Source organism: Malus domestica, chromosome 15, assembly GCF_042453785.1.
Source record: "Malus domestica chromosome 15, GDT2T_hap1".
NCBI lineage: Eukaryota > Viridiplantae > Streptophyta > Magnoliopsida > Rosales > Rosaceae > Malus > Malus domestica.
In genome coordinates this window covers 20,780,945-20,806,796 of record NC_091675.1, presented here as the reverse complement: position 1 = coordinate 20,806,796, position 25,852 = coordinate 20,780,945, and the positions used below count along the sequence as shown (strand labels likewise).

At 38.0% G+C, this 25,852-nt stretch overlaps 1 protein-coding gene across 1 annotated transcript; it reads right to left on the bottom strand.

Annotated features, from left to right (window-relative positions):
• Positions 1–1,780: 1,780 nt before the first annotated feature.
• LOC103401093 (protein SHORT INTERNODES-like) lies at positions 1,781–4,277 on the bottom strand. Its single transcript, XM_008339799.4, has 2 exons — positions 3,059–4,277; positions 1,781–2,458 (listed from the first exon to the last, which is right to left on the bottom strand). The coding sequence occupies exons 1-2, from the start codon at positions 3,738–3,740 to the stop codon at positions 2,055–2,057; spliced, it is 1,086 nt and encodes a 361-aa protein (XP_008338021.3). The 5' UTR covers positions 3,741–4,277; the 3' UTR covers positions 1,781–2,054.
• Positions 4,278–25,852: the final 21,575 nt, after the last annotated feature.

Genomic DNA, 25,852 nt, shown 5'->3' with positions numbered 1-25,852 from the left:
TTTATTTAGTTTATCAACCTAAATTAACTACAATGATTCTGATGTCTCTACCTAACACCCCCCCCCTCCCAAAAAAAACATTTTAATGTCATTCCAAATTAGTCTCAACTTTTTTAAACATTCCAAACAAGTACTCAACCGATTAAAAATGTCACATCCGTTAAGCCCTTGTTAATTTTTCAATCATTGATTATATTTAGAATCTACCAAAATTTGGTAGATTATGGTCAACATTAATAGTAGTTGCCTCAAAATTTGAATTTCAAATATAGATTATGTAATATAGAACCTAATTAACAAACGAGTTTTTGAATTGAATAAAAAATGGACCCAAACTGAAATTACATTAGGAGAGTAATCTTCTAACAAAAAGGAGAGTTAAGAATTCAAATAAGATTTCAAGGAGTTTGCTTCGGCTTACATAATTTTCTCATACGCCGGTTCTGAGCTTGTAAAGCTTCCAACTCTTTTTTGTGGGCAGTTAAGATGGTGGTGGCAGCATCATAACAGTCCATACCATTTCAGCAACCTCCATGATTTCTTTCTCGATGTTGGCAGCTCGATAGGGTGGGATGGTGGTTTTGTGTTGGGTTTGGAGATGATGTCATGATGGAGGTGGTGGTGACCGTTAATTCGTGGAGCCTATGTTTCCTTGGCCTTCTATTGATTTTGATGACAAAGTAAACCCTAATTAATTTACCAGATTTTTATCTCTTAACAGATGTGACTTTCAATAGCTTGGATATCTGTTTGGAATGTTTATAAGGTTGACGGAATGTCACAAAAAGGTTGGGAAGATTTAGGTACTTAATCCAATTAAAAATTTATCTACATTGTTGAGGTAAATTAAACTAACTACCAGTTTCATTACAGATACAAGCTCCTTCACAGTAAATTCATTTATTTGGAGAATAAAGCTTATACTTCATACTGTTGATATTTTATGAACTAGTAGAGATAACTACATATTAATATTATTGCCTAACTGAAATTATGTGGCAGCATTGAAAGGTTAAAAAAGAGTTGTATAGGGAAGTGAGAAATAGATAATTGCAGAGAACATGTCAAAAGATCAGATTGTTTGTTAACCAAGGAAAGTCTTTAAATTTTCTGCTATGGTTACAATTCCTAAATTTTTCATTTCCTGCAGCTGCATTAAACCACTGCAGGTGAAGATTAAGCAAAGCTTACAGTTTTCAACATCAAAGTCACATCTATGCATTTCAAGATTTAGGAACAAATGAAGAAAATATTGAACAATTTTCAATATTCTATGAAAATCTAGAGAGAGAGAGGAGAGAGATGAGAGAGAGGAGAGGGAGGGAGAGAGGGCTGCTTGACCTTTTGAACTTGGATGCTGGTTCACTCATGCATGGCTGGACCGCCCATACCGAAATAAAAAGGGAATAGTCTTTGTAGTTTGTCCAACAAAAGACGAAAACTTTCAAGTTTTCGTGATCCATTCAAACAGGCAGGCATACAGGTAAACAGGAAAAAAGCGGATCCCAAGTTCAGATCCAACCAAAAAAGAGGTATGATTCAACCCAGCAGAGGAAAAATAAATACATAAATAAAAACACCTCCATTCTTTTTGTTTACACTAAATTCATCTAAATTACTCGATGGCAAAGTGTTTTAACCCTAGACGCACTAGGTTGAAGAGAAATACCTGTCCAGGACAAGCCACCAGCAAAACACCACCACTCTTTAAGATCTCCAATATTCAAACAAAATGAAGAAGATATGTAGCCACTAAACATATTTGAGTTTGAACAAGATATTCGTCATAATAGATGATGACATTTAAATTAACCAATTAACAAGCACTAGAAACTGTCAACAAAACAAATACGTTCCTCGTCGCGCATCAATATTTTCTTTCTGCTCTCTTTTTCTAGCTTCCTAGCTACAGCTAGTCCAAATGGGGGGGGGGTCAATTTTTGGTACAAAATATTATCAAAAGATGAGAGGACACACTTACGGAATAGTTGGTCGTTGTACGTGGGTAGTCAAGAAGAATAAGAAGAATGTGGGGAGTGTAACTTTTTGTTCCATCAAGATCTTGGTGGTAGGAAGAATTGCGTACCCATGTATGTGTTAATTGGAGCTGGGTATAGAGAAGAAGGATCTATAACAATCGTCGAACCCGCCACTGCCACTCCCTCATGGCCTCCACCACCGTCAATGGAAGCTGTGTTAACGGCGGTGGTGGCTCCCACGACGAGATTGAGCGGTTGGAAATTAACTCCACCAGCAGACGAGGTTTCAGCTGCCATGTTCATATTGTAGTTAGGGGATTCGGGTCCTTGGTCGTAAAGAATTCCTTTGAACAAATGGCCTGCGATGTTCACAGCCGTCTGGTACGCGTACTGATCCTCCTCGTCGATTGCGCTCACTTTCACGCAGCGAAATACCGCCGGCGAGCTCACTTCCGGCGGGAAATTCACCACATCCAACTCTACATACACAAACAATTGTAAATCCCAAACCCCAGTACATAAAACTATGTAGTTTTCATGAGAACAAAAGACCCAAAGTTGGAATATTAAATTAAGAAATTGTTTATCTTCTTTAGATTTTGTTTCTTTTAACAAAAAGAAAAAAGAAAAAGAGAAAAAGGCACACAAAAGCAAGCAAAACGGAAATATACATGAACACGGAGTTTTTAGAGAGAGAGAGAGAAAGAGAGAAACAGTGTCTTTCTTTCTTAGTTTCTTTCTTCCCTGTCAATGTTATAAACGTCAAGACTACTAAAGAACAGTATTTTTTTTTTTTTGGGAAACGAAAAGATGAAAAGAAAGAAAGCCGATGATTTCTGATGGGGTTTCTGGAAGAATTGAGTTTTTTTACTATGGAGTGTTCGACCTCTTCCTCACACGCAATCGATATTCTCCACTATTTGTTGGGCTTTTTCAAACGCTACCTTCCAAAACCCTTCCCCTTTTTTCTCTTCTTGTTCCATTCTTTCATTTTTTCACTCAAACCCTCCTTTTTTTTTATCTCAAACTATCAAAATGTCTCAGGAAAAAAATGTGTATGTATATAACATATAGTATACCTGAAGTGTTTGTGTTTGTGAGAATACGACGAGAGGGTTTCGAGCTCGGATTTTCTCTCAGTCTTTTCGAATTTTCTCCTCGAATCACTTGAAACTGCTGCTGTTGTTGGTGATGGTGGTGTTGCATATGATCTTGCTGTTGGTGATGGTGTTGCTGCTGCCGCTCACGACGTTTCGACGCCGGGACCCACGTGCTCTTGACATGGGTCGGACAGTCGAACCCTCGGCTCTTGCAGCAAGTCCTGCACCTCATGTGTATGCAGTCTTTCTTCGCTTGGTTCCCGCAGTCTTGACAGCTGGCGACTCCTCCGCTTCCTCCTCCTGACGACGAACTCATCGTCGTAAACGCCGCTGCGGCCGACCTCGACGATGAAGTGTCATCCGATCCCCTGCTGCTGGGACCCACCCCTAGAGCAGCCGCAGAAGCGTAGAGATCTTGATGGTGGTGGGGATGAGGCTGGTAGAGCCGCTGCGACGGCTGGGTTTGGAGCTGAAGGAGCTGCTCCTGTTGCTGCCACAGCTCGAAGCCCTTGTACGGCTGGTTTGCCACGTCCTCATTTTTGTACCAGAACAACGTCTCCGGAGCAATTTGATGGCGGTGGTGGTGATCAGGCGGCGGCGGGTTGTTGCTGTTATGTTGGTCGTCGCTGCCGCCTCTGCCTAATGAGAAAAAACCAGCCATTGCTGCTGCTTCTTCCTTAACCCAGACCCAAATTGTGACAGAAAATCCATATCAAATTCAAACTCCGACCCAATTCCTCTAATGGGTATTTACTATTCACCTTGAAGTTTTAATCTTTTTGTAAATGTTTGAAGAGATTGCAGTGAAAAATGAAAAGTTGAAGAGAGAGAGAGTGAGAAAGAAGTAACTACGACTCTGTTTGGCAGCGTTAATCGCGCTTTTAATTCCTCCCCTTCACTGTGCTACTCTGTTTGTCTGTAATTTCCAAGCATTTATGACTCCCGCAGAAGTTCCCTCTCTCTGCAACGCCGCCATACCCTCTCTCTCCTCTGCGCTCTCTACTCACACAAATTTAAGTCTCTTTCTCTCTCTCTCTCTCTCGCTCTCTGATTTGTTTGCAGGTGATGAGCTTTTTAGCTCTGAGCAGTGCCTATTGTTTCTCTGTGTGTGTGTGTGTGACTGTGTAACATAAAACCTCTCTCTCTCTCTTCTTTCTCTCTCTTGGTTGGCTAGGATGTCATAATCTCATCTTCAAACGGAAGAAAGAATGAGATCAGATCACTGTTAAATTCGCATGCTAATCCAACGATCGTCCTCCCCGCCACGTGTCTTAGCGCCAGCTTTTGGCTTCTTCAGTCCTTTTTGCACCGGAAAACCCGCCACTTTTCTTTAATGACTCCCCGCCCAATTTTTTTTTTTTTTTAAGAAAAATTTTGAGTTTTAATTAAATATAAAATATAAAAAATAAAGTAAATAATATTAAAATTAATTTTTATTATAAAAATATTATCTTTCGTTAAAATTAATAATATCAAAAGTTTTTCATTAAAATTTACTTTTTTTATTTCCATTTTTACTGCTCAAAATATTAGTTTTTAAATAAATCCCTCCAAATCCAAACTTACTTAACTAGAGAAAGATGATATGGAGACATTAAATGTTACTTTGTTGTTTTTACCAAAAAAAATATTAATTTGTTGGATTACCCAATCATTAATCATCTATATTGCGGAAGAAAAAAGGTTTGTGATTATCATTTTTTGAGTTATATTTTCCTTTGTCACCTAATAATTTTATTGTTAGTATGCATTAGTCTCTATTTTCAACGAAAAATCTTAAATTTGACGCTATTAACAATTTTGATATCAATATATTATATAGTAGACTCATTGAGAAAAATCATATTCATTCTTTATATCATGAATTAACATTTTCTTATCCACCTTTCCTTTTGACCAAATTGTTTATCCTTTTTTTGTGAAAATTATGGTCATCGTTACACCAAACTATAGCTGTAAAGCAAATTCTCCCCTACTCTTCTACTCACATGTGCCTTTGGAGGGTAATTTAGTAAATTTAAAATGATTGTCTCTCAGTAAAATTCCATGCTATATCTTGGTACACAAAGCAGTAAAAATTAATGTGTTGTCCAAGTAAAATTTTTACCCAAAACCAGGTCAACAATACGATATTACTTGTAAGTAGTGGTTGCTGTTGTAAATAGAGTCTTCCTTTTTTAACTTACGGCGTTCCGTGTTCAAACTTTTATCTCTTTTTTTTGTACAATTTTTTACTCTTTTTTAAATACAAGTGATTTTTTTATTTTAAACTAGTCTAAAGAGAAGGAGATGGTTTGAACCTAGAACAAACCTCCATTGTAATCTACCACTTAGGCCTTTCATATTAGATAAAAAATTGATTGTGATACCGATATTATAGGAATCACATTTTTACATTGAATTAGAGAATTCGAGTGCAATGAGAGTGATGCATAGTGTAGAAATTTCGTAAAACAATATAATTAGTGTAATAGTAGTGTTATAAGAATCAATCTTAAACATAGGTAACTTATTGTAACCACTAAGGGAAGGTGTATTTTTGCGTGCCGCCATCAATTGGTGGTAACGCTCACCACCTTATTTATCATTATTAAATCAGTTTAAATTTTGAAATTGTTGTATATTCAGATCTTAAAATTTAAATTTATTTAACGATAATAAACAGAGTAATGAATATTGTCATTACTTGTGGTAAACAAAAGTATTCTCAACGAACACTGATACAGTTGAGATTGTTAGAATAGTAATAAAAATATTATTTAATTTTTTAACTAGTTTATTGATGTAGAGAGATTTGGGCAGTGAACAATAGAAGTAGTGCATCGTATATCTAGAAAATAATCATGTTTCTCTCCCATTGTTTTATTTTAATTTATTTTTCTCTTCCAGCGCCACATCCTCGTACTTTTTTTTTTCTCTTCCATTATTATTTTAATTTATTTTGTTTACTGTTTCTCTCCCATTGTTTTATTTTATTTTTGGTTTTCACCCAATTTTACAGCATATTCTTCACGGGAGAAGCATGGTAGTTGACTCTTTGAGTACAATAGTTTCTCTCTATAGTTAGTAACACTGGTTGTATAGATCTTCGAGCTCAACTTTGGACTTAAGTTATATATAGAAATAAAATTCATTGTAATAAGTTTTTTTTTTTTAGATTTCGTTTTAAGAAATTTTATCTTCATATTAATAATTAAGATGAAATAAAATATTCATCATTGAGTTGAATTGAGCTTGTTTACATCGTTACTCGTAAACATGGACTTCTTGTTATTGAGCCAAAATGTATCTAGCTTATCACGCAAGTGCTAGACTTAAAAATATGGGTGTTGTTGGTACTTGTGTGGGACAATTGTCCTACATCACCCATACACCCTCACAAATCCATCCTTATAAGTCTAGTGTGGTTTTATCGCTCGAAGGGTATGCTGTAGGCAGTTTTCCAAAAGTCATAGGCTACCTTAGTGCACTCAGTAGCAACTTTAGGTTTCCAGGGTAGCCGTCCATAGGGCGTACTGCGTAATGTGCCCCATTCGTCTCTAGGGCCCTGTTCCTCACAGATTAGGCCATGAGACCCAAAATCCTTCAATTAGTTAAGCCTTGAAAAAGACCATTGTGGCTACTTCTAGGAATCTAGGCATAAGCCATCGTGCATTTAATTATATTACGGCAGCCATGCTTATCCACATCTGGATATTCGGAGTGTAGAGTTTATCTTCCCGCTTTGGAATGCAGATCCATGTGGGTGTCGGGGAATTAGTTTACCCTCTCGCACTGGAGAGCATAGTTGGTCCCTTGAGGGGTGCAATTCCTGCGATGAGTCTTTAGGAATGGCGCGATCTTCTTTGGAAGTGCAGGAGAGATAAGTTGTTGTAGACATATAGTCAAGCCAAGTTGTAAATTACTTCTGAATTTCCCATTGAAGAACGAGTGAAACGAACGAATAACTTAACTGTAAAAACTACATAACAACTGGATAGTCCTTGGCTTATGAGGTGGTGCCCAATAAGCTGCTTGAGTCTTCAAATCTTGATATAATGGAAGGTTACACATGGTACTTCCTCAAGTTATAGGTGTTCCACTGTTTTTCGATCTCCTTGTCGTTCATAGTGGCGAGGGTGTAATTACCAATGCCGTCTACTCTGCTGATCTTGTACAGACCATCCCAAATGGGATTCATCTTTTTGGAGTCTTATCTGCGGGCAGTGATGAATGCCTTTCTTAGGACTAGATCTCCAGGTTAGAACTACCGTATTTTAGCCCTTTTATTGTAGCTGGAGATGAGCTGTAGCTGGAGATGAGTTGTTGCTGGTAGGCTGCGATGCGGGTGATGGTCTGCTCGGGCTTCTCCTCTGCCAGATCTAAGCTTGTGGTCATCTCCTTATTGTTCTTCTCAATGCTTGGCAATAAAGTGCTGATGCTTGGCACGAATTGGAAGAAATAATTGCTTCCGAACCAAATGCTAAAGAGAAATGAGTCTCACCAGCTGCTCGTCTTTTAGTGGTGCAATATGCCCATAGACATCCGAGGAGTTCGTATGGTCATTTTCCCTACTTGTCGGTGAAGGATTTCTTGAGGCGATCGAGGATCGTCTTGTTGGATGCTTAAGCCTGCCCATTGCCTTGAGGATATCTCAACATGGACATGTGCTGCTTGATGCCATATTTTTGGAAGAACTTCGCCAAATCTTTGCCCACAAATTGCGGGCCTTCGTCAGTGATAATGGACTAACGGATGCCAAATCGGCAAATAATGTTCCTCCATATGAAGCGCTCTATGTCTGTCTCAATCGTGGTCGTCATGGGATCTACTTCTACCCATTTGGTGAAGTAGTCGGTTACCATGATCATCATGCCTCTGCCCCCAGTAGCAAGCTGCATAGGTCCTACCAGGTCGATTGCCCATTGTATGAACGGCCAATGACTCGTTTGCGGGTTTAGCTTGCTAGCATGCAGTGCTGGTACCGGCTTGTAGTGTTGGCAGCAGTCGCATTTTTGTACTAACTCCTTAACATCTTGGTGCATGGTAGACCAGTAGTAGCCTACGTTAAGATCCTTATGTGCTAAGGATCGGCCTCCAGAGTGATTTCCACAAACGCTTTCGTGGATTGAGTTTAGAACCTTTAGGTCGTCATGAGGCATTAGGCTGGGGAGATGTGATCTAGTGTAGGATCTTTAGACGAGAATGTTGTTCCACATGTAGCAGCGTGTTGCCTTTATTTGGAGCTTTCTAAACTCCAACCTTTCCTTGGGGAATGTGCCATTGACTAAGTAGTCTATAACAGAACTTTGCCAGTTTGGAGTTGTACTAACCTGTGACATTTTGGCTGCTGGCTCCGCTTCTATGCTTGGCTTGTTTAGATACTCCATCGGAATATAGCGTTTGAGTTGGTTGTTAAGGGTGGAGCCTAGACCGGCTAGTGCATCCATTTGAGCGTTGTTTGCCCACGGAACGTAAGTCTGAGACGCCTCAAGTAGTCTAGCTAGTGATTAGCTGGGAATCAGAATGAATTACGAGCTTTTTCATTGCCAAGTCTTTTGCCATTCAGAGGCCTGCTAGTAGGGCCTCGTACTCTGCTTCATTGTTGGATGCTTTGAAGCCTAGAGTGATCGCCTACTCAAGCATTGAACCGTGTTGGGTGACAAGGACCACGCTTGCCTCTGACCCTTCGTAGTTGGATGCATTGCCTACATGCAAATGCCAGAAGTCTCCATCGGGTAGAGCAAGCGTTGTTAGGGAGTGCTCTGCTACCTCCGGGGCTTCGTTGGGTCACCCTGTTGCGTCGTAAATGCGCGGTAGGGAGTCGTGGAGTTGGGCCATATTATACGTAGCAGGAGATACTCAACTGCCGATATTGGGCGACTCTAGAGCTGAATTATGGAGCAAGGATCGGCTGGGGCCGTATGACATGTAGCAGGAGATGATGTTCAATTGCCGGTACATGTTGCTCCTATGTAGAATCTTTTGGGGCGATGGACAAAACTTGCTTCCGATTGTGTCCTTTTAATGTTCGTTTGCCCTTGGGGTTCGTCAGAAAACTTTGCATCCGCTAATGTCTACGACTTTATCGTCGTGCTTCAGGATTGGGCGGAATAATGCGTTATGAGGATGACTGCGTGAGTCTGAAGGTAAAACTTGAGCTTTCAAGTTGCAACAACTATTACCAAAGTTAGCTTTTGAATTTCTAGTAGCATCGATGAGAGCTTTTGTGACACACCCCAACCCGGAAAGTCTACTAGGACTCCGAATCGAGTTGTGCTGGCTAACACCTGGAAGGTGACGAAGCCATAAAGTGTAATGATGTGGAAAAAGTGAATAAATTTAAACCTAAAAGTGCCTAAATACAAGAGTGCGCTGGTGATGTGATAAAAACTAACACACAAATTAAACCATTTTTAGACAGTTATAGTATGAGCAAGTAGGGATCGTTCTAGGCCGGGGATTAGCAAGGTTTCTAATCAACACAAATTAGACTTAAAAACTGAAAACTAGGCTAAACTAACACAAATAAGAACTAAGGGGGTTTTTTTTTACGAATTTTAAACTGAAACAACTAAATTGCAGAAACAAAGTGAATTTGGAAGAAAATTGGGTGAAAGGCTAGCTAGAGGATTCTTTTCCACACGTGAAACATATGCATACAAATCGATTTCTAGTTATTATTCCTATAAACCATGAACGACAATGCCCCAAATTAATTGTGAACAACACTAATTAACTCTCAGATTTTCCTAATTTCATTAAATTGGACTCAGCGAGGCAACCAAATTATTCTTATCAAGTTCCCTATATGAACAGCATGATAAAGATACATATCAAATATCATTAAGTTCTGCGAAAGTCATAAGCATTGACAAGGCATTCGTAACTATAAACTGCATGATACTCCTGCCAGGAATTTACTTAACACAATCATGACTAGTGACTTTTACTACTTGTAAATATAAATTCATAACGATTAGGTGAAATTCCCTTATATTCTAGCATCAAATCCTTGCATGCAAACTAAGTGTGCACCATTAATCAACACACAAGAACAAGTTCTTAATAAACAGATAAGTAAATCACATTCATGTTTTATGAAACAATAACTGGATGTAATCAACTCATATAAAACATATGATCATGGCTTCGAATTCACCTCTAACTAAAATGAAATTAGTGTTGGAAATGTGCCCTAAAGCCAATCATGTGATGATACTTTACGGACATTTCACATGTTAAACTAATCTAGTTTTACATATAAAGGGCAAAGATTATTGTTTGAGCCGTCTCATATAAATGTTAAATGCTTAAACGATAAAGTCCAAGGAATATGTGATTGGGAGAATGTAATCTAATGAAGTTAGATTCATGAGACCATTCTTTCGTAGACACATCCTAAATGTTCCTGATCATAGGATTGTCAATTGGGCATTGACAGTCCGTTAAGATCGGTACGTACTATGTCTTCTCTCAGGGAGAGTGATTAGTCTCGAGTCATTGGTGTGTGTGACATCAAGACAAGTACGTAGGTGCTCAATAGAGAATGAGTACACTGAACGTGATCAACGAAGAGTTCTCATATTCCATGTCACATAAGAACTCATGGTTGGGATAATGCAAAGTAGTCCTTTGACCTGAGGCATCACAGTTGTCTTGTGGTTAAGTCCTTGATCTTTGATTATGTCAAAGTCACCCCCTCGGGGTGTCCATGGCATCGTTGGGGTCAAGTGACTTAGCTATGGAGACAAGTGAATGCGCAACAAGGGATCTCTAACCTTCAAACAGTTGAGGGAGAATACTCTATGATATGATTTAGAATCTCTGGCCAGAGTATGAATGAGATTAGGGAATGCGTTCCAAATCACATTCAAGTAAATCATATAAGCACAAGATTCACATTGGATAGTAGACATGAACAAATAAACTATCAAACCAAACAATGTGGTCAAGAGTATTAGATTAGAGAAAGACCGTATTGCATTTGTAATCCCGAACTGAATAGGTTCTCTAACCTCTTCTGATTAGCTTGGGTAACCATGACATGCTGCTAGGCGTCAACCATGGTTTGTGGAAGCCCTAAACGTGTGTAATCACTAAATGGAGAATTGAAAATAGTTTCAATTCACAATCGATGTAAAATGGTTTTAATCGCCCACTACCTCGCTAAAAGGAACCTAATGGATCGCACACCATAAAAGGTGGAGATTGAAGATTAAACGGAGATGAGTAAGAATGATTAAATGGTTTAATCATTTAAATTATGGCAAGGATTAATTAATATGTTAATTAATCAAACGAATAAGTTCGTTAAAGACCTCGGGATAGTTTTGGACCTTAAGGCCCAATGGGCTTCGAAAGTCAAGCCCATTGACTTAAGTTGTATGACAACTTAATGAATAAAGATTCACAAAGGCCCAAAAGCCCAAAAATCCCTAGGTAGGCCGGCCATGTTAGATGAATTAGGGTTTTGGTTCTTTAGGTCACTTATTTGAAGGGACTATATAAAGGACTTTATAGCCAAATATTCATTATGTGATTAAGGGTTTTTATTTTGGGGAAATTGGTGAGAATAGTCTCTCCATTTCTCTCTAAAGAGGCCAACACCTTGGAGGGTACATCTAGCAATCCTAACAACTCCAAGGTCACTCATTTCTTCTACAATCTAACCTTGGTGAAGAGACTTAGAGGTTCTCAATTTTGGGAACTTGGAGAACCTATTTTTCCATCCAAATCCATGGATCTAAGAAGCAAGGAATGAAGGCCCTATCTCTTTGGGTGATTAGCCTTTGCTTATGCAAAGAGGAATCCACAAAGGTAAAAATTTCAACTCACTTTGTTTTGAGTTGATTATTGGTTCACCAATATACTAGGCTTTGAATTTCATGGTAATGTTTTGTTTTTGGGTGCATACAAGCATGATTCCGCCTTTAATTGTTAATTGCATGCTATATGATGTTGCTCAAATGAACATGTTTTACAAAATAATTCCTTCAATTAGTTCCACATGTTTGCAATTAAACAAAACCAATCTAATTTAAACATTAAACGAAAACTAAGGATAGAAAGAACCCAGGAACGCTCCAGCACTCCAATGGCTTTGGATGGCAGGTCACGGCACAAAACTCTTGTTCTCTTTCTTTCCTTGCAAAGTTGAATCACTATTTATATTTTTTCTTTTAAACTTTTCCAGAAACCTGCGACAATAACTTGTATTTATAGGGCTAGGGCACGGCCTACTTTGTGGTGGAAAAAGATTGAGTTGTTTGCAGTGTTTTAGGACTCCTTAAATCAGATTAAAAGTGGTTGAATGTGATAAGGAATCCCCCTTGCAACTTGAGATAAGGTAAGGTAGGATTAGGATATGATAAGATAAAATAAGATAAGATTGAGATAAAACAAGACTGGATAAGATAAGGTAAGTTTGGATAAGGAAATGATAGGATTAGATAATGTTTGTTAAGGATAAGGTTTCCCTTTAATTTTTGATTCCTTGTCTCCCAAGCCTCACTCTTAATTCCTCCAGATTGTAGCACATTTCTAGCATTATTTAAACACCAAAAACGTCCATCCAAAGTGCTCACTACGCATATTATCCAATCCAAGTCCAAAACTGCTCCAAATTGCTCCATTTAGCCATTTATTGTCATTTTTGCCAATTGGACCTACAAACACACGAAAATAGCATAAATCACTATAATAAACAGAGACTAACTCACTCAATGCAAAGAAACAAGCTAACAAAGTAACATAAATATGCTCCTATTAGCTGGTGAGCGGGAATGAACCCATTTCACATTCGATGTCAGAGTATAAGTAAAGTACAGTAGTGTGGGTAAGGATCATACCCTCATAGGTAGCCACTTATACTGAGATTCGCCAAGAATCCTCATTGATACAAACGTTCAGCAGCTAAAACCTGGAGGGGCGCAAAATAGAAAACGTGAGTGGGCAAAAACAAAGCTTTCAGAACCATTTCTCCTTTTAGAAATAATAACCCCTCACCGTAAAACCCATATAGTTTCCCAGAAAATAATAATACATACGTATATAGAAATCATGCTCGAGAGTAGTGAAAATCAAGTGTATGCCATGTCAAGCATCTCAGCAATGAAATAAGTAAGCTAGGAGGAATAAATCAATGTAAAATGATATGTCAGCTGGAGTCACCCAACATGACCTATGTGGCTAAGCCTATAACTCATATACGAATTCCTCCACACGAGTCAGAACTACCTAATGTGGTTTGTATGACAGGATGTGTGTAAATAAATACTCTCAAGTGCTACGATCACGTGAAGGTTGTGCGAATTATCGCAAGTCACCTATGAGTCAGAACACCTAATGTGATCACGTGAAGGCTGTGTATTATGTTTGGAGGGAGTGGAACAACCGTATATTTAAGAACTCATGTCAATCTGCTGCGGTGGTTCTTAACTCAATTATGTCTACCATTAGACTTCGGTTAAGTTCTTTGAAAATCACTCATTCCACTGCTAATGACTCTACTTTACGAGAATGGAATACAACTATGAATAGTTAATGCTTGTTTTTGCTGCTTTGACGCGACATTGTTAGCTTTGTTGTCTTTTTTTCTTATGGCTGCATCTCTTGTTATGTGTTTGTATTTTTAGCTACTCTTTGTAGCTTGTTTTCTCTTTTTTTTCTCATCAATATAATTTATTTATAAAAAAAAAACACTATAACTGAAAGACAATACAAAGCTCTTCCAAATGACATCTTTCAAGAGTAATTTGAAAGTTCTCTTAAAATTATTGTGTCTTATTTTCAAGTCCCTTTATCTAATTTTTGTAACTTTTCTTTAACAAATTTAGCCAACGTACGATGAACGTTTAAAGATTCCAAACGCAAATTTTAAACTAAAAAAATAACGCAAAATTTAGATTTGCTATTCAACTTATTTAAGGGCAACATAATATTATTCACATGAAAATATTATTTGACACAACTATGTTGCAACCTGTACCTTAAAAATATTTTATTTTATTCTCGAATGATGTGAAATGACCAAAATGCTCCTGGTTGGGTTTCTTAAGTAACTAACGAGCCTTGAGCTTAAATATCATTTTCTCGTATTTTCTTAGTTCTTAAATTGTTTTCATACTCACAATTATGTAGGCGAAGACGAAATTAGAATTTGAGTTACAAGAGTTAAGTTACGAAATTAAATTTTTGATGGCATTTTAGTAATTTCTAAGAAAGGAAATTATTGAGTTGGATTAACCTACTCCGTCTCTCTTACAATCCCTCTTTCTCACTCTTTCATTCTTTCTACACTCTCTCTCTGCAACTCACCCTCACTCTATCTAACTCATCGAGAACCACCACTCACCCCTGTTAATATTGATGAATCCTTGAGAGGTTCACATAATGCAGAAGAATAGAGATGGAGAGAACGAGAGAGAGCGAGAGAGAGAGAGAGAGAGAGAGAGAGAGAGAGAAAGAGAAGAGAAAGTGAAACTGTATATTGATTTCTTGATGAATAAGCTATGATTACAATTGTAGTTATATCTCTATTCCTTACTTAGCTGATATTTAGCTAAAAACTAATTCTCCTCCTTATCTCAACTAACTTGTAACAACTTATAATAGTTCATTCATTAATTCATTGACAAGTGTCATTTAGTTTGACCCTTGATCTTCTCTTCCCTTGGATTAACCTCTTCACTTGGATCCTTGCATCCCCCCTCAATCGTATGCTCAAGTGAACTGAGCATAAGATTGCCATAGTGTTGTTGAAACAAGGGTGCTAATCTAGAAACTCCAAGTAAGATAGTTTAATAGTTAGAGTCATCCATTAACAAACCCCATGATGTCATGGCTTTCAAATAGCAACATGATCTGGAAACTCCAAGTAAAATAGTTAGAGTCATCCAACTTCACTATAACCGAAGTAGAAACCGTGGAAATAAGGTTTGTGATCGGAGACTAAACAATTCTCAATTGATTTGCAGTTACCATTGTTAAACTTTTGAGAAGAAACTTTCACTGAGACTTTTGATCAAACACATAGAAGGCAATCGAAGAACAATAGAATCGTGAAGAACTCGGAGATAAGAGAAGATCCCAATTTGTAGAATCATAACAGTATGCAAAACAGAGGATTAAAGAAAGAAAGCAATGCTTTTAATGAATGTGCAGAAGCACCAGTTCATTCGCCGGCTCTGATACCATGTTAATATTGATGAATGTGTTCTTGAAAGGTTCACAGAATGCAGAAGAATAAAGAATGAGAGACATGGAAAAAGAGAGATAGAGAACATAGAGAAAGTGAAAATGTATATTGATTTCTTGATGAACAAGCTATGATTACAATGGTCGTTATATATTTCTTCGTTACTTAGCTGATATTTAGCTAAAAACTAATTCTCATCCTTATCTCAACTAACTTGTAACAACTTATAATAGCTCATTCATTAATCTATTGACAATTGTCATTTAATATGACTCTTGATATTCTCTTCACTTGGATTAACCTCTTTATTTGGATCCTTACAACCCCCAACCATTTTTCGTTCAATATTTAGCCCCACACCACTATATTTAGACTCATCGTGACCTAAGGATCATGAGGGTGGTCTTGCATGTACGATCAGTGGCTGGGAAAGGATTGAGCTTGAGAGCTTCGAGTTCCAATTTGAACTCAGGTGAGGGTGTTAGCTATATTTCTTATAAATTTGAATGATTATGTGTCTTGAGATATTGCGTGGTGAATTTTGAGCTCCAATAGAAGGTTTTTAACCCTGTTTGCTCATTGTGCATATTTTCAGTTTCCGGTAAAAGGAAACGGACAGGCTCCAGCGAGTTTAAGGTGCAATCCGTTCTGAAATTCTTATGCGTTTGACTTGGGTAATTTCCTTAAGCCAATACTCATGTTGTGGGGTGAAATTTGGGTTTGGATTCGAGGTTTTAACCTTCTACATGTTGTGTTTTTCGCATTTCCAGAGACCAGCGATGAGGTTCGGGGAGTTCCTATTGAATACGATGAGGGTTCAACATCCTTTGGGCCAATCTAATTGTAGGTAAATTCTTAGACTTCTTTTTGTGGTTTTGGTTGAATGAGGAGTATAAATGCATCAAATTTGAGCTTAGAACTAAGCTTGCTCGTGTTCTAGAATTTTGCAAATTTCGGCGAAGGTAAGCTGTGAATGTCGTTCACTTTGACACCGGCAATGGTGAACCCTTTAGAAATAGCGGTATCTCCCAATGGAAAAGGTATTTTCCATCTTCCTGAGTCAATCTTTCAGATGATTGGCGTGTGACTCCTGAGATGACGATTGTGGTGTCTAATCGCCGAACTGTGGCGGGGCGTCACACCACTGCATGGGTGCGTGGTTGGAGCACGCGACATATGGTGGTGTGTGGGCAGCACATGTAGGACTTGTGACTTAATCCTAGCTTTTTCAGTGTCCTAAATCATGTAGCACCCTCCGTTTGTGCAAATTCAATGTCTAAATGATTGTTTTGGATGAATGTCCAAAAGATGTCTAGAAATGCTTAATTAAGCTAAACGTTACATTCCTAGGTTGAGCAAGGTAAAAAGGGAATCTGGCAATGAGCCTAATGAGAAGTTACACTAAGCATACCTGTGAGTGGATCCCTTCAAAAGTAAATGTTTTCGAGTAAACTATTTGTGGATACAAATTTCTTCCTTCTTGATCTTGGACAAAATTGCACCTACAAAACAAATAACACCTTAAGTCAAGGCCAAGAGCCTCGCGTGCCCATGATGAGTGGGGGGGCTTTGGTTGAAGAACCTCTTATGCCAAAGTTAAAATTTTGAGAGAAAAGTGTTTGGAGAATTTAAAGAATTTAGCAAGAGATTTGAATTGAGTTTTGGAGATATTGAGGTAGTATTTATAGGGGTGTGGCCGACCCCTTTAGGAGGAGGAGGACCGGCCATTTGGTTGGTATTTTGGGTAAGGTTCATGATTTGTAGCTAATTAGGAATAATTGAATAATAAATCAATTAATTAGCTAATTAATAGAATAATTTCCTAATTGATTAGCTAATTAATATAATAAAAGAGGAATGATTTGGGAGTTACCTTGTGGACAGAATTTGATGGGGATGGATGAAATAAGTTTTGAATTATTACCTATTTTGGGCACTTTTGACTTGGTTGAGGGATGATTGCCCACTGCTCGAGCATAGGAATCCCGATATGCCTCGAGGCTAATTTTGTCATTTTTATCCAAAAATCCATGTGTCGCCTTATGATTATTTTTGGCTCCACAAATGCCCCCACACCTGTTGGGCTGCTCATAGGAAATGGCAGCAGGTGGACTTGGAATTAGATTCTTCTAGGAAAGGGAAATAAATCACCTCCAAAGCCTATTTAAGCCTACCTTAAGTAGGGGATTAAATCAACTTCGGAGGGCAATTATTGCAATTATTTATTCCTACAAGAAAGAGAGAAAACTAGAAGATATTAATTCCCCTTCCCCTAGCATTCTTCTTTGCTTGCCCGTGCAAATAACCGTCTTCCGTTGATTTCTTTGTCTTCTCCGCGCTGCACCGATGTAAGAAAAACTTAATTCTCCTTGTCTTCTTCTTGGGTGGTGTTGCCACGGAGCAACTGTCGGGTGGTGCGACACGTCGTGTGGCAGAGGCCATTGCTTGTGCTGCTCGGTTTGACTGACGCTAAGGATGGGCCGAGGAAGTAGCGTGGCATGGGCCATAGTTTGGGCTGCCTCGTTTGGGCAGCTTGTAAAAAATGACAAAACTGCTTGAGTTTGATTTCTCAGTTGCCGTAGATGGAGCTACCAAGATCGAAGCTACTAAGATGAAATGTCGGATGAGCAAACTATTGAGTGCAAAGTGGTTGCTGCTCCCTGACCATTCGCGGCCTAGTTGGTCTTCAAGCATTCGATCTTTTGAGCTATGTGGCATTCTTGCACTGGAAAGCTTACCCAGATGGGTGTCATAGAATCAGTTTACCCTTTTTGCACTGGAGAGCAATTAGTTTACCCTCTCGCACTGGAGAGCAATTAGTTTACCTTTTCGCACAAGAAAGCTATTAGTTTACCTTCTCGCACTGGAGATATATTAGTTTACCTTCTCGTACTGGAGAGCAATTAGTTTACCATCTCACATTTATGAGTAATTAGTTTACCCTATCGCACTGGAGAGCAATTAGTTTACCATCTCGCATTAGAGAGCTTACCCAAATGGGTGTCAGGGAATTAGTTTACCCTTTTGCACTGGAGAGCAATTAGTTTACCAAGAAAGCTATTAGTTTACCCTCTCACACTGGAGAGATATTTGTTTACCCTATCGCACTGGAGAGCAATTAGTTGACCCTATCGCACTGGAGAGCAATTAGTTTACCCTCTCGCACTGAAGAGCTATTAGTTTACCTTGGAAGTCGTTGTCGTGAGTGTAGTTGAGGAAAGTTAGACTACTGGACAACTGAAATAATCCTCAGCATGCGAGGTCTTGTTTGGCAAACTGCTTGTGGAACCCACGTAAGGGTGTAAGCGTAGTGAGTTGCTCCCATAATTATTACGCTCTCATTAGGTGTTTCATCGTGTGCCTTTTTGAGGCTTGGTTGACGCGAGCAACATGGAAAAATCGGCACGGCTGGGAGCCGTGGTGTTGGTTTAGCACAGTTATGAGCCATAGTGATAGGTCAATGGCTGCCGGGAGTCGTGGAGCAAGTACGCACAACTATGAAAATAGAGTTGGGGTTGGCTTAGGCCAAGTTGTGTGCAGTAAGAGGAATAGAACCACTAGATCCGTGATGTTTGGCTACTGGTGATGTGCTGTTTTAGTATTGAATTGTCTGGATTGTTGAGATCAAAGCCTGCCCCCGGTTCTTGGTAGTTGGGTTGATGTGTCATTATGGTACTTGTCTGCCCCCGGCACGCCATTAGGGTGAGCTGTTGTGTTTGTCAGAACAGAATTAGTATTTGTATCCCATAATCTATGTGGGGTAGTTTCGTCTACTTGATCTTGTCATTGAAAGATGACTCGCTTATGTTGGTCATGTCTCATTGGAACGCATTGTCAATAGCTTCACTGCGCGAGAAATTACGCAATCATTCGGTCAAGAGCCTTTCTACTTCTTCATAATTTACCTTTGTTGCAGTGGTGGAGCTCTCGGTTACCCCCAGTCGTTACATGCTGGTCTAAGTTGTTCTTCCATGTGTTCGACTCGTCTATGTCACGGGTGCGGTGTATGTAGTATATTCCTAGCAGGAGAACGGGTAACTCGCAGGCTGTTGGTTGAACTTAAGTTGGATTGAGTGATTACTTCTCTTCGTCCGCTGTGCTGCCTACTCTGATGTGAGATAGAGGATGCTCCTTGCAAGCCTTGCCACGAATGAGCACTTTGCCTGAAAGGTTGCTCATGTTAATTATCGGAGTGTGGCTCTAACAGTGAGTGAATGTTTGTCCGTGGGCCTAATTGAGAATACATGTTCCTCCACGCGCTAAGACAGGAGTATACACTATCTCGGGGCCTAGTAGCGAGTGTACTCCGTTAAAACGCTCGGTTTATAACTAGTCAAGTGGCTGCTTGCTGAGACGCTGCTGGAGAGGTAATTCATCTACCTTTGTCCTACTTCAGGGCACGTTGGATCTCGATGCGTTGCAATAGCTGAGTTACCAAGGTCGTCTGTTATGCAATGACACTTGTCAACTCCATGACTTGTCTGGACAAGTGTTGTTCGTCATCCGGGTTGGAAGAGCTTGGAAGAAATGTGTCTCATTGATAAGTGGAAGGGTGGTAGACTCCGGGCATGAGATTTGAGTTGAGAAATATCAAATCCGCACAGAAATGTGGTGAGAATGCCCCGGTTTGATCGCAGGTCCTGAAATTTAAAATCGGGATGGTTGAGCTAATCTTGGGTCTGCTTGGGCAGCTTGGGAAGCCACATGAGCAGGCTAGGCCGTGGGAATTGGCTGCTCGGCGTGTGGCGCACGTGGGTGCGAGGCTTGGGCTTGGCTTAGCAACACATTGGGCTTACGTTGGATTTGGGTGGCACGAGCCGACTCGATTAGGGCTTAGGCCTTTAAAGGCTGAGATTGCACAGCTTGGGCTGTGGTGGTGGCACCATAGACCTCGTCGTTGGTGGCCACCGCGGTAGTTGCCATGGTGGAGCCTTGTGGTGGTGGTGTCGCTCCACTTATTGTCACGTTTAGCCTCGTGGATCGCCGTTGTCCTAATCCTTGAACGTTGGAATTTCCGTTTGTAGAGGTTTCCACATCTCTTACCATTGGACTTTTCTTTTACGTATTATCAAAGGATTTTTAGAAATAAAAATTCCTAAGACAAGTACGTACGAAAAATCTACAAATAAGCAAGGAAACGAAAAACCTTAGATGCAAGAGTCTTCTACGAGTGTGTGACTCAACTCTCAATGAAAGCACCAATTTGGGGATGCAAATTTTTTTCTTCCTTGATCTTGGATAAAATTGCACCTACGAAACAAGTAACACCTTAGGTCGAGGCCAAAAGCCTCATGCATATTATTATTATTATTATTATATTATTGCCACTCGCAAGTGCACTGTATAAGAAATCTTTTTAGTGTGACCATCATACTATTAAATATTGTTACTAATTCAGTGTCATAGTATGAATGGACGATTGCGTTGTGATGATGTGAATTAAGGGTACAATATTAATAAATCAATAAGTGGGTTATAATGATATGATTAGCAACACTATACGGTAATGTGGCGGTGATACTATAAAGTTACTCTCTAAAGTTAGGCTATTTAGACCATCTCCAAATAAGGTGTCAAATTACAATTGATGGCTGATATGGCAATCTGAAGCCTTATAACAAATTTTGTACTTCTCCAACCGAATTGTCAAATGTTATTTTATTATTTAAATAGAGTTTTAAATGGTTGTAATTATTAAAAAAATATTGAAACAAAATTTTTGTTGGTTGAAATGTTAGTGGAATAAGGGATCCACCATTAAAATGAATTAAAAAAATTTGACATTGATTTCAAATTTGACTCCAAATCACAAAACCTTTATATCTAGTTAGTAAATAACGCTTTGGTTGGAGAGATTTTTTATGTCAAATATGCACAATGGCATTCCACCTAGGATTTTGACATCTCATTTGGAGATGCTCTTAAACTAAATACATTGCAGTCAATTCCAATTCAATTCTTTTCCACAATGGACATGATTTACTTATGGGAAATTTTATTTGAACCCATATAACATCTTTCTACACTCAACTTACTATCCACACCCATATTACTTTTAATTGAATTCTTAATATCTCTTTAAACCCAATTTACTACCTAAACTATCCTGACAAACCCAATCCAATATATAAGTTTATCTTTACACCCATTTAGAAAATAAAACCTCAAAATCAATGTATTGAAGCTCATTCTATGCGGTACATGTCACTCAATCTTTTATGAAGATTAGCATTGAATGGCACCGTCAGCCACATCATGCACTTGAAGTGTTCATTGAATTTTTCCTCATAACAGTCGAAGGAGACAAAAATTATCTCAAAAACTCTTTGCCCTTCCGCTCAAAGCATTTCATAAAGTCTCACCATCTGAGAAGTAAGAGCCTTGCAAGGCATACACGAATTTGCAGAGAAGCACAGGCACGCCATCTTCCCATCACATGACGATAAGGGTACCTAATAATCTCGTAACTAAAACAAGATTATGATAAGGATTATATTTTAATTATCATAATCAAGATAAAAAATTCACCTATGAAATTGAAGGCATATTTTTCTATGCTACGGACCTACTTGAACCTCATGTTCCTATATTTTCATGAAATTGAAACATTTTCGACATCCAACAACCGAATTAGATTATGATTGATTCAAACAAGAGGAAGATGAGGAAGCTTTTGGAGACTACATACTAACATACATTTGTTTAACCAAATAGAAGGAACTCAGCACCTTCAAATTCAAGGACAATCGCTATATTGCTGCTATGCACTGCCATCAAAATTACAAGCAAAGTATTGCCTCCACTCTTCACGAATGAAACGAAAATAAAGCGTGACATTTACACAAGTAGCTAAACTTTAAAATTTTAAATCCCATATATGTTTCTGTGAGTAATTATGCAATGAAAAAAAGGTTGATTATGAAATTAAATGAAAAAAAAATTGCATAAATCGATTCATACCTTTGTTAGAGGATTCAAAACTTCAAAATCATTATCCATCATTCAAAAAAAGCTTGTCTTTCTCTATGGGAACGTCTTTGAGTTTTAGCTAGAATGAACAGAGGATGAAGAATCAGTTTAGGTTTGATGATTGGGTATGAGTTTGTTGATAAATTTTTGTTTTATTGTTAATTTGATTTTGTACTTAATAGTAATTATGCAATAGAATAAAAAGACAAATCACATTTAAAATTTAAGTTAAGTGTAAAGATAGATTAGATAGGTTCAAATAAAACTTTCCTTTACTTATTTAAAATAGATAAGCAAGGAATGTGTTTCACATTTACCCTCAACATATATATCCAGCGTTTACTAACAACATCCCAAAATAAAAAAATAAGTCCATATATAGATTTTTTATTTTGGGTCGAATAAGTCCATATATAGATTCAGTGGGAAAAGTAAGTCCATATAAATTATTCTAATTAAGTATTGTATGAAAAAATATACTCGATCGTACACTTGAATTTTTGAAGTGCTGTTATTTTTGTGTTTTGGGTTTGTGAGGTGGGATAATGATGGATGAATGGATGAATGGATGGATGGATGTGTGCTAGTCCCAATAATTATTGTACCTGCAGTGCAGGCTTCCCGCAGTGGGTCTGTCACTCTGTTATTCTCGAGCCCTGTGTTTGTTCCCATGGTTGACTACCGCCTTAGCAACTACTTTATGCTTCAGTTCTTCCTTTTATCCCTTCCTTTTTTTTATTAAAAGACTAAATTTTTTAAATTAAATAATATATTTTAAATAATTAAATTATTAATTACATATCAATTAACGTGCTCATTATTTATTAATAATATATTATTTAATTTATAAATTTAATCATCTTATCATTATTTCTAACTTACAATACTATACAAACTTACAAAGCATAGAGAGAGAGACTTTTTTCCATCTCTCTCACAATCCAGAGAGAGAGAGAGAGAGACATGCAACGCATAGAGAAGAGAGAGTAGTACTGTGCCGCCAACAAAACGGTATTATTTCACCTCTTTAAGCAAATGAGCAGCGAAACTCCATGTTTTAATGAAGTGTTTGATTGAGTAGGTAATTTTTCTACTCTCTCAAAATAAGTAATATTTTCTACAATAACATGTGTAAGTAAATCGGGTCTCATGTCTCTTTTTATGATAAAATACTTTATATAGATGAAGATGACAAAAAAAAAGAGTAGTTGCATGTTTAGTTCGTCATCTCTAATTTATTGGAGTGACAAACTTTGTTCACAAAGCAATTGAATAAGCAACATGTCAATACTAAGAAGATTGTTTTAAAATGAAACTTTTCATGGGCTATTTGTTACTTTACAATTTAATATCAATTTTCATGCCAATACTAAAAAATATTATGTCAAAACATAAAGTGGCAAATAATTCATAGATAATCTCATTTTTGAAGAGGCATGTATCTCAGCTTTTATAGTACAATTTTATCTACTTTAATTGCTTATGTTATTGGAGATGCTCCTGGTTTAATGGTGTGATAATGAAAATTTTGGCTAATTTTTTCTCCCAATGTTATTCCAACTGTTCACTTAATAAAGTAAAGCCGTCAAGTAAAATATTTTCTTAAAAAGTTTTATTTTATTATTATTTAAATACAAGGCCGTCCTGCTACTTAGTATTACGATATAGTGATATTCTTCTTTACTTGTAACTACGAGGTCTTAAGTTCGATTCTCACCAAAGGCAAATTTAAACCGCATTATTGCTAGCTCATTGCGAGGCGAAACTCACCATCTCCCCCTTAATGTAAATAATATCATTTGTTCAAAAAAAAAAATGAAAGGCCGGCCTAGATAGGAAGGAAACCCACACACAAGCAATATTGCAAAAACTACACTATTATATATCCACTCCATATTGTCATTATTAACATTCAAAGTTGAAAGGTTAACACAAATCAATGCAGTCGATTTATGGTGGACTCGGCGTAAAAACAATAAGAATCTTGACAACAAGGATTAAGTGGTCCATTCTTAAAAACTAGGCATATCCACTGAGGTGCTCGTATATATTGTATAAAGGTTACAAGAAGCACTCGATATAGTCTAATATCTTTTTTCTCTCTTATGTCTAACCTACTATAAGAGGTACCCATCCCTCTTATATAGGAACTCAATGAGCCCCAAAAGTTTATGAGCTTGATTACTCCACCGCCATTGTTTAGGCCTAAATGCATGTTTTCCAGGGCCAAAGCATAGCGAGCCCCTTGCTCGGCTTTGGATTTTGAGGAAACCCACACTCAAGCGCTTGATCTGACAGCCTTTATATCCCTTTATAGGATTTTGCTCTTGTTAATGACCAACACGTGGCATATGGTTGGTGTCTGAGTAGGGCTGCCCATGAGACTTTGTGCTCTAAAGTTGTCGGTATGCCCACTTGCCGCATGCAGCCGAAAATTACTTTATGATGAGATGCTCGGCTTCTTTGCTTGCAGGCAAACTAGATCGTTGAACGGTTATTTGTAGCACTCGGCGTTGCCCCTTCTAGTCCTTTTAGGCCTTAGTCTTCCTTTCCTTCTTTGGGCCTATCTTTCTTTCCTTCTTTGGATTGTCCTTGGATCTTTACTGGCCCTTTCTCAAGCTATACTATTTTAGGCGTCGAAAAGGACTGTGCATTAATAGTTATCAACTTTCATTTTTGGCAAACCCTAACCCCATTTAGACAACTCTTTCATTTCACACAATTCATTCTTCTTATTTTTGCCGATCACAAGTAGGTAGAGTTCAAAAGAAAAAGAACATATGAACCCTTCAAACCGAAAAAATCAATTCAATCTAAACGGTTGTATTCATCTTTTGCACTTAAAATGTGTCGTCTTCAACTTAAGTTTTTATTTTTTTATTTTTTAGGTCAAGTAGCACTTATTTCAACTTTTGCTAAGAGGAAGTGTGAATTGTAAAGGTAATGCGGGTGGCAGTGGAGAACGTATAACAAGGAATTATTTGGATGCATCGAAGTACCCGCTACTTTACTTGTTTTAACTGTAAAATTTTTATTTAAAATATAAAATACAAATCCAACTATTAAAATTTTTGAAGTACTGAATATTTTGAAACAAACAAATACACCGAAGCACTTAAGAATTTTGGGTATAATAAGGCCCCGTTTGGGATTGAGGTGATTTTAAAAAAAGCTACTATGAAAAAAAGCTGAGGGTCATTTTTTTGTTTGGTAAACTGAAAAAAAATGGCTTATTTTGGAAGCTGCTGTGAGAATAAGCTGAAAATCAAAGGAAAAGCTGAAGCTGCTATTTGCTGCTTTGAAAAAAAGCCAGTTTTTTCAAAGCACACGGAGCTACAGTGCTCCTTTAATGAAAAGACACACTATCATCCTGCTTTTTATTCCAAAAGCACTTTCACAAAAAAGTTTACCAAACACTCTACTGGCTTTATTTCACAGCCGCTTATTCTCACAGCACAGCCGCTTATTCTCACAGCAGCTTTTTTTCAAAGTACAGCAATACCAAACCAGCCATAAAACTAAGAGGGGGTTTAGAGGGAGGAGTCAGTGTCAAGGCAATAAATTTGAGAGTGACAGGAAACTACTAGGGGTGGAATTTTTTGCCAAATTACCATACCAAAGTTGTG

Excerpts from the sequence above, each read along its gene's own strand:
- LOC103401093 (XM_008339799.4), bottom strand. The coding sequence starts at position 3,740 with ATGGCTGGTTTTTTCTCATTAGGCAGAGGCGGCAGCGACGACCAACAT. Across the intron at positions 2,459-3,058 it reads CACAAACACAAACACTTCAG|AGTTGGATGTGGTGAATTTC; the intron begins GTATACTATATG and ends TTGTGTATGTAG.